The sequence below is a fragment of the Lycorma delicatula genome, chromosome 13 (genome assembly GCF_047948215.1).
Source record: "Lycorma delicatula isolate Av1 chromosome 13, ASM4794821v1, whole genome shotgun sequence".
Lineage (NCBI taxonomy): Eukaryota > Metazoa > Arthropoda > Insecta > Hemiptera > Fulgoridae > Lycorma > Lycorma delicatula.
In genome coordinates, this window is record NC_134467.1 from 45,751,351 (window position 1) to 45,765,908 (window position 14,558).

A 14,558-nucleotide genomic window follows, 5' to 3' on the forward strand; every position below is an offset into this window, starting at 1 on the left:
CTGGAAACTCTCTTCTAATCTCCACTGGTGAACATTACAGGTAAATGGTTGGAATCTTAAATTATTTAGTTTCAGGCAAAACACCAGACTTAAGTATTTCCTTGAATATTGCATCTGGAACACAGATTTAACCAATAAAGTCCCATTTTAATTTGGTAAAAAGAGATTTCAGATATTTTTAATCTATTCCTGATGATTGTATCAGACGTAGTAAAACAACCGGTAGATAAATTGAGCCACACAGTGATGCCAATTATATTGGTGACAAAGTCACTCAAAGATCGACTAGTGTAACTCTCCTTAAATACTGTGGTAGATCAGTTGTGTGGATAAATAAATTGCAGAAATTTGAATCATTCTCTTCTGTGGAAGATCCAGGTATAATACTGCAACAATAAAAGCAACCAAATAGTTGGTTTGGCTTGAAATCTACTTAAAGGAAGTTGGTATACTTGAAGTCAAACTAAAGCCAACTCTCTTAATAGATAATCAGAGTGCCATTAAATTTAAAAATAAATTGATGTTCCACAATAAATCAAAACTAAATGCCATTATGTGAGGAAGATGGTGAAAGAGGGAAGCATTCAAACTGAAAAAAATAAGCAACCAATATATTTACAAAAGAAGTTATCATCTACTTAAAGGAATGAAAACACTCATGTGTATGAAAATTCAATGTGAATTATCGACTTCTGGGAGCTTGAATAAGGTTTAGGAATTAGTTTTATTTATTTGTTTCATAAATTATTTATAATTCTTATTATTGTGAGATGTTAATTTTTTAGACTTTTTAATATAATCGACACTTTGCAAAATTATTAAGTAAATTGTGAAGATGGTTTTCTTCCTTTGTTCAGTGTCGCAATAGTTCTTTATAACCTATCAGTTTATTTTTGCAAGTTCTACCTGAGGGTAATAAAACGAATGACATTTACTAGGAGTTACGATGAAACTGATCTGTTTTCCATTAATTATAACATAATTGAAAACTTCAACAGTCTATTACAAAACAGTGAACTATCAACTGTTTTTATTATCAACTTTTTTATTAGTATCGGAGAATAACGGATAAGAGAATAAGTATTATAATTTCCAATAAATAGAAAGAAAATTACGGCATTTATGCAGTTTGTTCCACCCCAATGTTTTTATTATCGTATACGACATTACTGTTAATGTTTTGAATATTTAAATAATATATCCAGTAATTGAAATTATTTAAATAAAAACATTACTGTTAATTAGTCGAGGTTAGCGAGCGTAGGTTAAGCTTGGTTAATTTATAATTAAAAGCAGCAAACGTTTGGGTTTTTGTTAATATCATCCGATATAACCAGTGTATTACCATTTATATTTATTTATTTTATAAACATAATTTAACCAAACTTAACCTATGCTCGCTAACTTTGATTAATTAACACGGTTAACGTTTTAAGAAATGACTATACATTGTAGAGCAATTTAACATCTCCGTAATCACGTATACAATAAAAAATGTTAGGGTCATAAGTGCCAAAATTACTATTTAAAAACGACAAATAATAATAATATGCACACGATATGTGAATTTTTAACATGTTGCTTAAATAAACGATTTACAATGAACTCAAATGAATTTTCATAGGTTAAAACCACACTACCAATTTATCAATAAAAAAAACTCAAATTTAAATTCTATTAATTTATATAAGACTCGTATAAAATTACTTAATTGGTCAGATAAACAACAGTGAACACCAACAAATAATAATATCAGAATATAATTCTCTTACAAACAACCCTTTTAGACAAATGGTCCCACAAATATTGATCAATGATGCCAATACAAGCAATTGTATACTTCAATACATATATCATTTCCTTTTTTTTTAAACATCAGGGACCAACGTTATATATTGCTTCAGAGGAATATCGTATATATATATATATATATATACGATATTATAACAGACTTATTAAATAATTTTTCATTCAGGTTACAGTTAAACTGGTTTAATATAAAAATTAAACATTTATTGAAATTTTCACAAAATTCTTAAAACTGATTCATTTCTCTTTCCATTATTGAACACTTTTCTTTAATCCACTCTTCTTTCGCTAGTTTGCACATTTTTAACATTTTAATATTTACATAGAACTAGCAGTTAATGATGTTAAAGAATAATAAATAGGAAGAGAAAAGATTATGGAGGTAGAAGAATGATTGTACGCGAATATTTGGTTCAGTATAATTTGTAAGTTGGGGATTTTTTTGCCACTGGAATTTCAACGTTCTGCCAACTGACATTTTCGTTTTGTATGCGCAATAGTGGTAGTGCTTGGCGGGGAGGGTTTGCATCTAAAATCCGTAATATCACTTTCACTCTGCTCAAGAAAAGTCACTCATGTTACCGATAATGTCGACTCTAATCAACTTACGCCGCGCTGATTTCTAAGGATCCCTGTCAGAACACTTTCGAAGCCCATTTTCTATTACCTTGTAGGTTAGGGTTTACATGAGCCGGTAGGTTATTGCTACAATCGTCGCTAACAAGCGATGATTCGCCGTTGCTAGGAGTAACAGCTTGTAGCTGGTCCATAGCAACGCGGTATGGAAGATTATGTCGCTTATTTAAAAACGACACCGAATAAAAATATTCCTTCTCGAGACAATACTAAGATAAAATTTGAGAAGAAAATTTATAAGGGTTGAAATTTTACTGAATGAATGAAATATACATTTCATTTTTTTAAATTAAGATAAAACTATATAATTTTAAAATATGAACTATCAAAACAAATTTTTTTTCGAAAAAAATATTTAGTGTGCGATTTATGGATAATCGGGAATTTGTGATTACATATCAGGAAAATCCCGCCGAAATCGGGACACCTGGCAACTATGCTGAGATATGCGAATGTTTCACATAATGTAATGTTATTACTGTAATCACGACTATTACTGTTAATTGTATCTAGAATATAATTTGGATCAGTATCAAATTGTGATGAGTCTGGGCTATTATTTCCCGACAAAGTGAATTGTCATCTACTTGGTATTCAGGTTTTTTCAGAAAACTGGTTAATGTTGTTTGTCCTTTTCGGAGTAGATCTCTCTTAGGTCAACCTCTTTTTCTTTTTGCTTGTTCCCTTTTCGAGCACCAAATTCATAAATTCTCTTAATGGCCCTGTGATATTGATAAACTCAAATAATGTACAATTAGTAATTTAAATTTTGAATAGCAAAGTGCAAACATATGTTACAATATGTAAAATGTTTAGAGAGAAATTTACAAATGCATAAGTTTTTTTGTTGTTGAAAAACACCACTTTATTAATCTGAATCTATTCAAAATGTTTCAATTTTGGAACCTGCATGAAAAACAGATAAAATTAGTACTCTTAATAATTATACATTTTTAATACCAATTGATGCATGAAAGGTTATGGTATTAAAATCCAAAATAGCTAGACCAACTACATTGATCACTATAATAATCATATTGTAAAAAATGCTCTCCAAATAAAAAAATTTAGATATTCATTAGATATTTTTTTTTTTTTTTTTTTTTTTGATAACATTGAGTAAAGATAAACTAAAATTTAAAATAACTTTTTTTCAACAAAACCAAATTAGTGATTGTATGTGTAATGTCAGCCTTGAACAACATCCAAAAACTCAAATCTTATAAACGAAGTGTACTCCCTCCCCCACGTTTTACAACGCAGTATTACAATTTTCTCAAATTAGAGTTGGAGTTTGAAAGCCACCGGGATGGTCTAGTGGTGAACGTGTCTTCCCAAATCAGCTGATTTGGAAGTCGAGAGTTCCAGCATTCAAGTCCTAGTAAAGCCAGCTATTTTTACACGGACTTGAATACTAGATCGTGGATACCGGTGTTCTTTGGTGGTTGGTTTTCAATTAACCACACATCTCAGATATGGTCGAACTGAGAATGTACAAGACTACACTTCATTCACATCATCCTCATTCATACTCTGAAGTATTATCTAAACGGTAGTTACCGGAGGCTAAACAGGAAAAAGAAAGAAGAAGAAAGAGTTGGAGTTTGAAATTTTTTTATGAGAAAAACATAGAATTTGGATCTTGGTTTGTGTTCAGGGACCCGTTTTTCTTGGAACCCCAGGCATTTGCCAAAGTTGCCCATAGGATAATACACCACTGTGCTTTACCAGTTGGCCAAATTTTTTCCTGAAAACACAAAGTTGCTGCTACCATGAGATACCTTTTTACAAAAATTTATTCGGTTTTATTTTAATTTGTTTACGTATATGACTTGCATGTAAAATTACTATTGTGTGTTTGTTTAAATGCAGAAATTCAATTGTATCATTGAATTCATTGTCAACTCTGAGGCATAGGACAAATGGTACTATACATTAGTATTTCAAAAACTCTTGCCAGTATTGTTACATAAAATAACATTATTAAAAACGCAATAAGCAAAACTCCTCTTCTTTCCCATTCTGTTATTTAGTTATATAATGTATAATGTGATAACTGATATGCAGTTGAGATGTAATAAATCTTATTAGGATATTGCTTATTAGAACTGATTATTGCTTAGAAAGTTAAAAATCATGATATTTTATTTCATATTAAATAAAAAATATTTAATAATATCAACTACATGCTCGTGAACTGTTCTCCTAATATACATAATTGTAGTTTTTGTAAGTATATTAAAACATTTAAAAAATTATCACTTTATTCTTTCATTATAAATTTTTCCACATCCTTGGAATTATTATGAATTTTGGATGAGCATAAAGTTTTGTTTTTCATGATTTTGTACATACTGGTAAATAGTAATTGCTCTGAACAATGAATTTACTGCAATCAGCAACACATTAATGTACCCTAATCTTTTTTTATGCCATTGCAAATGTGTGGCTTAGAAAGTCAATTTTGAATGGATGCTCCTTTTGAATGGAGAGTAGAAATGTACTGATAATTATATTTTAAAAGACTTATTTCTCTATAATTTGAAAATGAGTCAATTATAATTTTTAATAATTCTAGTGTTACCGTATTTTTCATGCTGCTCTGTGATATACTTATTATTTTAAAAAGTCTTACAATATACTGTACGTTTAATATTCATAGAATGTTTCTCCTACAATAAAAGTTAACGGAGAGGACAATTTAATATGAGGGAATTACACAGAAAAGATCTATAATGCCCTTTAAGTACCACATATCTCTTCTCATTGTTTGATTCAGTAAGTTATTGATACTTATCAGATTATAATGGGCTTGAAGACTGTGATTTTTTATAATTGGAATTAATTACACAATTCTTATTCATCATTACAAATTAATATTGTTGTAATTTTTGTTATAATGAACCTGCAATGAAATATTTGCTATAATTAATTTTTTTCTGAATTAAAAATTTTAAGGTATGATATTTTGTCATTTTCTTGAAAATTACATTACAATTGCAGCTTACAATCACTGTACCAAAATATGTTTTAAATGTATGAAAAGAAAGTGGCAGCGACTAAACAGACACAGCCATTTTTTGATGTTTGGCTGAAAATTTATCAGTAATAAAATAATTTCAGAAGATTAAAATATAATTTTTCTGCTAATACTTTGTTCATGAGCATTTCTTTAGCATCACATCTCTGAGAAGCACATCAACAACAGAGATCTGATGGACTGATACTTCTGTATAATTTAGCAAACTTAAAATAATGAATTTAAGTAAAAATGCATACCAGTAAAGAGAAATGTGTAGAGTTTTAACTTACATGATTTGATAAGAAATTGAGATGTGAAGTGTTCTGAGTTTCACACATGTACTCGCTACACCCGTGCATGTTTACATTTATAAAGACTACAGATTCTCCACCCTGACAACATTGAGTAAAAAGGCTCCTTGAAGCATATATTTAAAATTATTTTAGACAAATAACACTGAAAAATCTTAAAATGTCTATCTAACAGAAAGAACTCTCTTACATTGCTTGACTGAGGATATATTTTTAACGTTGCCTTATATGTTAACAGATTGTAATTTTGAAAAGAATGAGTTAATTAACAAAAAAAGAAAGGGCAGATTTGGCAGAGGGATTTGATTTATTGTTTGTTATTATGTTCCAAAGTCATCTGATATGTAATACTCATACGTGGGAATCATCCTACAAGTCTCATTCTTGAAGACGATTAGGTTGAGAGTATCTGAAATTGCAGAACAGGTTGGAATAAGTTATGTATGGGAGCTGTCAAGCGGTCATTACAAACAACCTTCAGTTCTGTAAAGTGTGTGCCAGATGGGTTCCTCGCCTTTTGACCATACATCAGAAGTTAAGACGCTTGGAGGTCTGTCAGAGGCTTACAGCAAAGGTTTGTGAAAGAAAGGTGATGGCGTTTTTGAGTCAGATCGTCACCTGCGACGAAACGTGGGTCCACCATTACACTCCCCAATCGAAACAAGCCAGTATGGAGTGGAGAAGAAAAGGGAGGTAGCCCCACAAAATGCCAAGACTCGACTGTATGCTAGCAAGGTTCTTTCAACAGTTTTTTTCGATCAACAAGGCATTTTGCTCATTGATTTTTGCATGAGTGACGCACAATCAATGCTGGATACTAATGCAAGCTGTTGAATGAGATGAGGGCTGCACATCGCTGGAAAAGACAAGACTAAATAATTGGAGAGGTCATCCTCCTCCACAATAACGCCAAGCTCCATACTGCAGCTCTAACAGTCTCAAAACAACAAAAAATGGACTGGACTCATTTTGATCAGCCTCCCTACAGACTGGACTTAACACTCTGCAAATTTTATTTGTTTGGGCTGCTTAAAGAAGCTCTACAAGGGCGACTTGAAGATGACACAGGCTTGGAGGGATTTGTGCCCAATTGGCTACTAACACAATCAGCTTCATTCTACGATGCTGTGATAAAAAACCTTCCTTCTTGCTGGGAAAAATGTATTTCTAAAGCAGGAAACTATGCACAAAAATAAATTATATTTGTCTTTTGTTTTTCAATAAATAAATTTAAAAAATAAATAAAATCCCGTTTATATTTGGTTTACCCTCATAATATTAAATAAATTAAAAAAATTTCCGTTTAACAATAATGAGCTTCCCATGGGTACTGGCTGTGAGGCTAAAGTGGTGAGGTATACAAGCACCTTGTGGGAGGCTAAACGAATCATCACCATCATCATCAACAAACGGCATGCTGTTTTGGTAAGTGAAATAGGATGGTCCTCTAATACCTCTGGAAAGTCATCAGATTTTCAAAATTCAAACATGGAATTTGTTAATATGTTGAAGGCTAACTTTTTACATGCATCAGGTCAATCTAACAAATCTGCATGATTATTCGGAAATGTGTATATATATATATATATACATTTATACCTCCTCTATGAATCATGAGACCTTGCCGTTGGTGAGGGGGCTTGAGTGCTCAGGGATACAGAGTAGCTGGACTGAAGGTGCAACCATATCGGAGAGGTATCTGTTGAGAGCCAGACTAAGGAATGGTTCCTGAAAGAGGGCAGCAGCTCTTTCAGTAGTTGTTAGGGGCGTGAGTCACAATGACTTAAACGGCCATATCACCATCACTCAGTCCTCTGAGTACTGCGCAGCTGAAAGCAATGGAAGATGTTTTTTTTTTCCAAGAAAATGTGGCTATCTGCATTTTCACATATCAATAATAGAGGCGCCTTCCTTGGTAAAATAGTCCCCCGATCGGATCTCCGGGTGGGGACTACTAAGGAAGGGGTCACCAGAAAAATAAAAAATAACATTCTACGAGTCGGAGCATGGAATGTTAGAAGCTTAAAAAAGGTTGGTAGGGTAGAAAATTTAAAAAGGGAAATGGATAGGTTAAATGTGGATATAGTAGGAATTAGTGAGATTCGGTGGGAAGAGGAAGGCGACTTTTGGTCAGGTGATTTTAGACCTTGTTTTGTGATGAACAAGAAGATAGGGAGGAGAGTGGAGTATTTCAAGATGCATAGCGATAGAATCATTGTAATAAGGATAAAATCAAAACCTAAACCGACAACGATTGTTAACGTTTATATGCCTACAAGCACCCATGATGATGATGAGGTAGAGTGTGTATACAAAGAGATTGATGAAGCAATTAAACACGTAAAAGAAGATGAAAATTTAATAATAGTTGGAGATTGGAATGCAAGCATTGGAAAAGGCAAGGAAGGAAATATAGTGGGTGAATACGGGCTGGGCAAAAGGAATGAAAGAGGGGACAGACTTATAGAGTTTTGCACGAAGTATAATTTAGTAATTGCCAACACCCAATTTAAAAATCATAATAGAAGAATATACACTTGGAAAAAGCCAGGCGATACTGCAAGGTATCAGATAGATTATATCATGGTTAAGCAAAGATTTAGAAATCAACTCGTTGACTGCAAAACTTACCCTGGAGCAGAGATTGATAGCGACCATAATTTGGTGATAATGAAATGTAGATTGGGGTTTAAAAACCTGAAGAAAAGGTGTCAGATGAATCGGTGGAATTTAGAGAAGCTTGAGGAAGAGGAGGTAAAGAAGATTTTTGAGGAGGACATCGCAAGAGGTCTGAGTAAAAAAGATAAGGTAGAAAATGTAGAAGAAGAATGGGAGAATGTTAAAAAGGAAATTCTTAAATCAGCAGAAGCAAACTTAGATGGAATAAAGAGAACTGGTAGAAAACCTTGGGTTTCAGATGATATATTGCAGCTGATGGATGAAGGTAGAAAATATAAGAATGCTAGTGATGAAGAAAGTAAAAGGAACTATCGGCAATTAAGAAATGCTATAAACAGGAAGTGCAAACTGGCGAAAGAAGAGTGGATTAAAGAAAAGTGTTCAGAAGTGGAAAGAAAAATGAACATTGGTAAAATAGACGGAGCATACAGGAAAGTTAAGGAAAATTTTGGGGTACATAAATTAAAATCTAATAATGTGTTAAACATAGATGGTACACCAATATATAATACGAAAGGTAAAGTCGATAGATGGGTGGAATATATTGAAGAGTTATATGAAGGAAATGAATTAGAAAATGGTGTTATAGAGGAAGAAGAGGAAGTTGAGGAGGATGAAATGGGAGAAATAATACTGAGATCTGAATTTAAGAGAGCATTAAAAGATTTAAATGGCAGAAAGGCTCCTGGAATAGACAGAATACCTGTAGAATTACTGCGCAGTGCAGGTAAGGAAGTGATTGATAGATTATACAAACTGGTGTGTAATATTTATGAAAAAGGGAAATTTCCGTCAGACTTCAAAAAAAGTGTTATAGTAATGATACCAAAGAAAGCAGGGGCAGATAAATGTGAAGAATACAGAACAATTAGTTTAACTAGTCATGCATCAAAAATTTTAACTAGAATTCTATACCGAAGAATTGAGAGGAGAGTGGAGGAAGTTTTAGGAGAAGACCAATTTGGTTTCAGGAAAAGTATAGGACAAGGGAAGCAATTTTAGGCCTCAGATTAATAGTAGAAGGAAGATTAAAGAAAAACAAACCAACATACTTGGCGTTTATAGACCTAGAAAAGGCATTCGATAACGTAGACTGGAATAAAATGTTCAGCATTTTAAAAAAATTAGGGTTCAAATACAGAGATAGAAGAACAATTGCTAACATGTACAGGAACCAAACAGCAACAATAACAATTGAAGAACATAAGAAAGAAGCCCTAATAAGAAAGGGAGTCCGACAAGGATGTTCCCTATCTCCGTTACTTTTTAATCTTTACATGGAACTAGCAGTTAATGATGTTAAAGAACAATTTAGATTCGGAGTAACAGTACAAGGTGAAAAGATAAAGATTCTACGATTTGCTGATGATATAGTAATTCTAGCCGAGAGTAAAAAGGATTTAGAAGAAACAATGAACGGCATAGATGAAGTCCTACGCAAGAACTATCGCATGAAAATAAACAAGAACAAAACAAAAGTAATGAAATGTAGTAGAAATAACAAAGATGGACCACTGATGTGAAAAGATTATGGAGGTAGAAGAATTTTGTTATTTAGGAAGTAGAATTACTAAAGATGGACGAAGCAGTAGCGATATAAAATGCCGAATAGCACAGGCTAAACGAGCCTTCAGTGAGTAATATAATTTGTTTACATCAAAAATTAATTTAAATGTCAGGAAAAGATTTTTGAAAGTGTATGTTTGGAGTGTCGCTTTATATGGAAGTGAAACTTGAACAATCGGAGTATCCGAGAAGAAAAGATTAGAAGCTTTTGAAATGTGGTGCTATAGGAGAATGTTAAAAATCAGATGGGTGGATAAAGTGACAAATGAAGATGTATTGCGCCAAATAGATGAAGAAAGAAGCATTTGGAAAAATATAGTTAAAAGAAGAGACAGACTTATAGGCCACATACTAAGGCATCCTGGAATAGTCGCTTTAATATTGGAAGGACAGGTAGAAGGGAAAAATTGTGTAGGCAGGCCACGTTTGGAATATGTAAAACAAATTGTTAGGGATGTAGGATGTAGAGGGTATACTGAAATGAAACGACTAGCACCAGATAGGGAATCTTGGAGAGCTGCATCAAACCAGTCAAATGACTGAAGACAAAAAAAAATATATACACATATATAAAGTTTGTTTGTTTGTTATTGCATCACATGAGAACCAACTGAAAGAACAGTCCCAGAGTTGGCTCTGAATTTGCCTGGGCTGACCCGAGTCCCGAGGGTCCAGGTTCTGGCTAGACAGGCCAGCTAGTACTTTATATAAAATAAATAGCGACCAAATGTATTTCTGTGTATTACTGAACTCTTATCTGTCTATATATATATAATATGAGAGAGATCTTTGACAACAATTTTGGGTGAAAGGAAGTTATGTCTAAACATCCATTTTTAAAAAGAAAATAATCTATCCCCAACTTTTTATTTATTGTTTTGAAGTATTAGACTGTACAGATTATAAACTGCTAATATTTCATTGATATTATATAAATTGGTGTCATTACTGAACATTAATCATTTTCCAGCAATTTTAATTTCACTATTATTCTATCACAAAATAACATTAATGTACCTATCCGTAAACATATAATCAGAGAGACCTAAAACAACAATTTTTATATTGTATTATTTTTAATTATAAAGTAAATAGCAACCAAGTATTATAGCTTATAACTATTATAGTTATAAGCTTATCAGCTTATAACTCATATCTACTTATCCATATACATAATATGACAGAAATCTACAACCAACCATTTTACAAAAAATCAAACTGCTTTTTTCATTTATTATTTTGGTTAGATTGTATTATAAAAGTAATACATTAGATTGTACAGATAATAAAAATCTAAAAAAAAACACAAGAAGAAATCTTACTAACAAACATGCACGGTCCTGTCAGACAACAATGTAATAAAAAAAACAATACAGAAACATCAATCGTAAAAGAAAACCTGTTAAAAACTTAACATTGTACTGCAAAGTATTAAATATTTCTGTATTAATAGGGGCCATTTGATTTTCACTACTTTGTGATTTTTTTTAATTTTATTATTGTGTTTAGTTTAATTATTGCTTTTTTTATAAATAAATTGTTGAAATTTGGATATATAACACAGGCCTGCAAAATTTGAGATATGGAGGAATGTTTTTTTTAACTATTTACAATTAATTCCTAAGAATTTTTTTAACGCTGAATCCAAAAATAATCCTTCATTTTTTCTATCATGTCAGAATTTTTCATAAATCGCAAATTTCAAAATTTGTAAAAAGTTGAAAATGTGATACTATAAAATAGACATAAAACATTATTTTTTTATTAAAAAATAAAATAACATATTCACTTTTTTGGCCTTTACTATGCATTCTTATAGCTAAACAGATGAGTGGTCTGAAACGGATGGGGGGGGGGGGTTGAAGATGATAAGCCAGTGGAAGAGCTTGGTCAACAGGTTGTGATAAGACTTAACAAGATGTAACACTTTATTGGCAGCTATCCGCCACTGTGCAACTACTATCAGTGCTGTTTCAACCATTTGCGTGTATAAATAATTTTTTTTCTGTTCTCTGTGATCAAACATGTTTTTGTCAGTGGAAAATATGTTTCCAGGCCATATAGCAAACTTTCCGTTTTCTAAATGGCTTCAAGAGGCTGCAGATTCTTTTAATGATGAAAAGGCAAACAAAAAAATATAACAAGTTTCGTTTGACAAGTGTACCCTCTCATATTTCAGGTGAAAATAGGAGATAAAGACAAAATTTGGGCATCCCAATAAGTTTGCTGCACATGTGTTGAAGGACTTAGACGGTGGTCAAAGGGAACAAGAAGCGTACAGACTTGGAGTTCTAATGGTGTCACAAAATTACACCGATGATTGTTACTTTTGTTCGAACTGGTGTTCACGGTTTCAATTTGAAGAATAAAAAAAGAATCGTTTATCCAAATATGCCATATACTTTATGTCTGGTTCCTCAAGGTACAAACATACCAGTGCCAATTCCATCAGAAAATTTAACTGAAACAGATGGTTCCACAAGGGATTTAAATGAAGATAATAATGTCAAGGAGTATGAACCTGGAGATAGCTATGCACCAGAGTTTTATTCACAGTCTGAACTAAATGATTTGCTGCGAGAATTACATCTGATCAAAGAATATTCAGAATTGCTTGGTTTGAAGATTAAAGTGAAGAACCTACTAGCAGCTGGCACCTTACTTTCCTGGTTCAGATACAGAGAAAAGGATTTTCTTACACATTTTACAGAAGGAGAATTAGTCTTCTGCACCAATGTACATAGACCGGTTCAGAATAAAGTTCTTCCAACTCTGCGTATAAAGTTAGGCTTCGTCAAAGCCTTACCAAAAGAGGATAAATGTTGTAAATAGATCTATGACAAAAAATTTCCCGTCTTATAAAATGCTAAATAAAGAGCGTGTCTTCACTGGTCCTGATATTAGAAAACTTCTCAAATAAGGTAATTTTGAGAAACAAATGGAAGTTGCAGAAAAAGAAGCTTGGGGGAGAATTTAAAGAAGTACTAACCAAGTTTCTGGGCAATAAGAAGAATCTGAACTTCAAATCGATCGCTGAGAACATGCTGCAGAAGTACAAAAATTTAGACTGTTCTGTGTGCTTGAAGGTTCACTTCCTAAATTCATGTGAACTATTTTCCTGAAAATCTGGGTGCCGTTAGTGAAGAGACGGGTGAGAAATTTCATCAGGACATGAAAGAAATGGAAAGGACGTATCAAGGAAAATGGATTACTATAAAGATGGCAGACTACTGCCGGCTGTTACACCAAGATGAACCCTATACAGAACATAGAAGGAAAAGCGCAAAGCAGAGTATAAGCTGTCCAAAGAAACTTCGACTTTTGGAATAAAAGTTACATATTTCACCATAAAACGTGGGTGAAGAGGGAGAGTGGTTTCCCAAGGCACTACATACCTAATAAAAATTAAGCACTATAACAGAAATTAGGCTTATTTTATGGCAAATTTCATTAGAAATTAAGGGGTCAATGTCCCAACCTGCCCTCCTCTTCAGACCACTCAACTGTTTAGCTCTAAGAATGCATAATATAAGCCCAAACAAGCATATAATATTACATATATTATATTAATTTATTATTAAAAAAAAAACTTGTCTATTTTATTGTATCACATTTTTGTAATTTTGAATCTTTTTGATAATATTGAAATTTGCAATACTGACATGATGAAACAAAAATGAAGGTTATTTTCTATTCGGCGCTAAAAAATACATAATCGATTATCAAAAACTAAAAAACACATCCATCGCAGGCTTATGTAATCAGACAAGGTTAACGAGCTAGGCAATGGTAATACGATACAAAGTTCGGTATTCTGAATCGTCAGTTACATTTCCTCATCCAACCTAATTAAACTCAATTAAACCAACGTATTTACTTTGTAACAGAAAGAAGCAAAAATCCACAAATAAAAAAGCAAGTGGGCCCCCCTTATGTTAAAAGAAAAGTACCTAATATTGTAAATAATATACCTACACTGATGGCAACAAATTTTTAAATATTATTTTGTGCTTTAAAAATACCAAAGTAAATTAGAAAAAAGCAATTAAAAAGAATCTCTAAGAAGAAGGAATTGTAAAAATTTTTATAAACAAGATTCCCACTGAATTTTAAGGTTTGTTTTCCCTGACTTTTACTGACCAATTTGATAAAAATTTCCTGACTCTCATAATGGTATGCTATCACAGTTAACTCTGAAAAAATATAAACATTTATTTTTTTGCAGCCTCTACCATCCCTGTAGCTGCCCAACTCGCACCTTTCATTATTTATTATTACATTCATTCTTAAAGTTTATTTTTTATTGATTTTTTTACAATATACATTTAAAATTAACCATTTTTTGTGATAAATTGTTTCAGTAGATTACATTGAAGTACAAAAAAAATTTAACAAGTTTCTTGCACAAAAATGATCACGGTAACTAAAAGTAACATAGATAAGATATAAAAACTAACTAAACCAATTTTTAGAAATAATTGACCACTACATAAGATTGCTAAACTTTTACACAAAAACTAGCCTACATTATTTTG

General features: G+C 32.2%; 1 protein-coding gene across 1 annotated transcript in view; it reads right to left on the reverse strand.

Moving 5' to 3' along the window:
* Positions 1 to 5,812: 5,812 nt before the first annotated feature.
* LOC142333797 (uncharacterized) overlaps positions 5,813 to 14,558 on the reverse strand; it is a 34,532-nt gene continuing 25,786 nt past the window's right edge. Inside the window, exon 7 of the mRNA XM_075381318.1 lies at positions 5,813 to 5,859. Coding sequence (XP_075237433.1) covers positions 5,813 to 5,859 — 47 coding nt within the window. The remainder of the gene's footprint in view (positions 5,860 to 14,558) is intronic.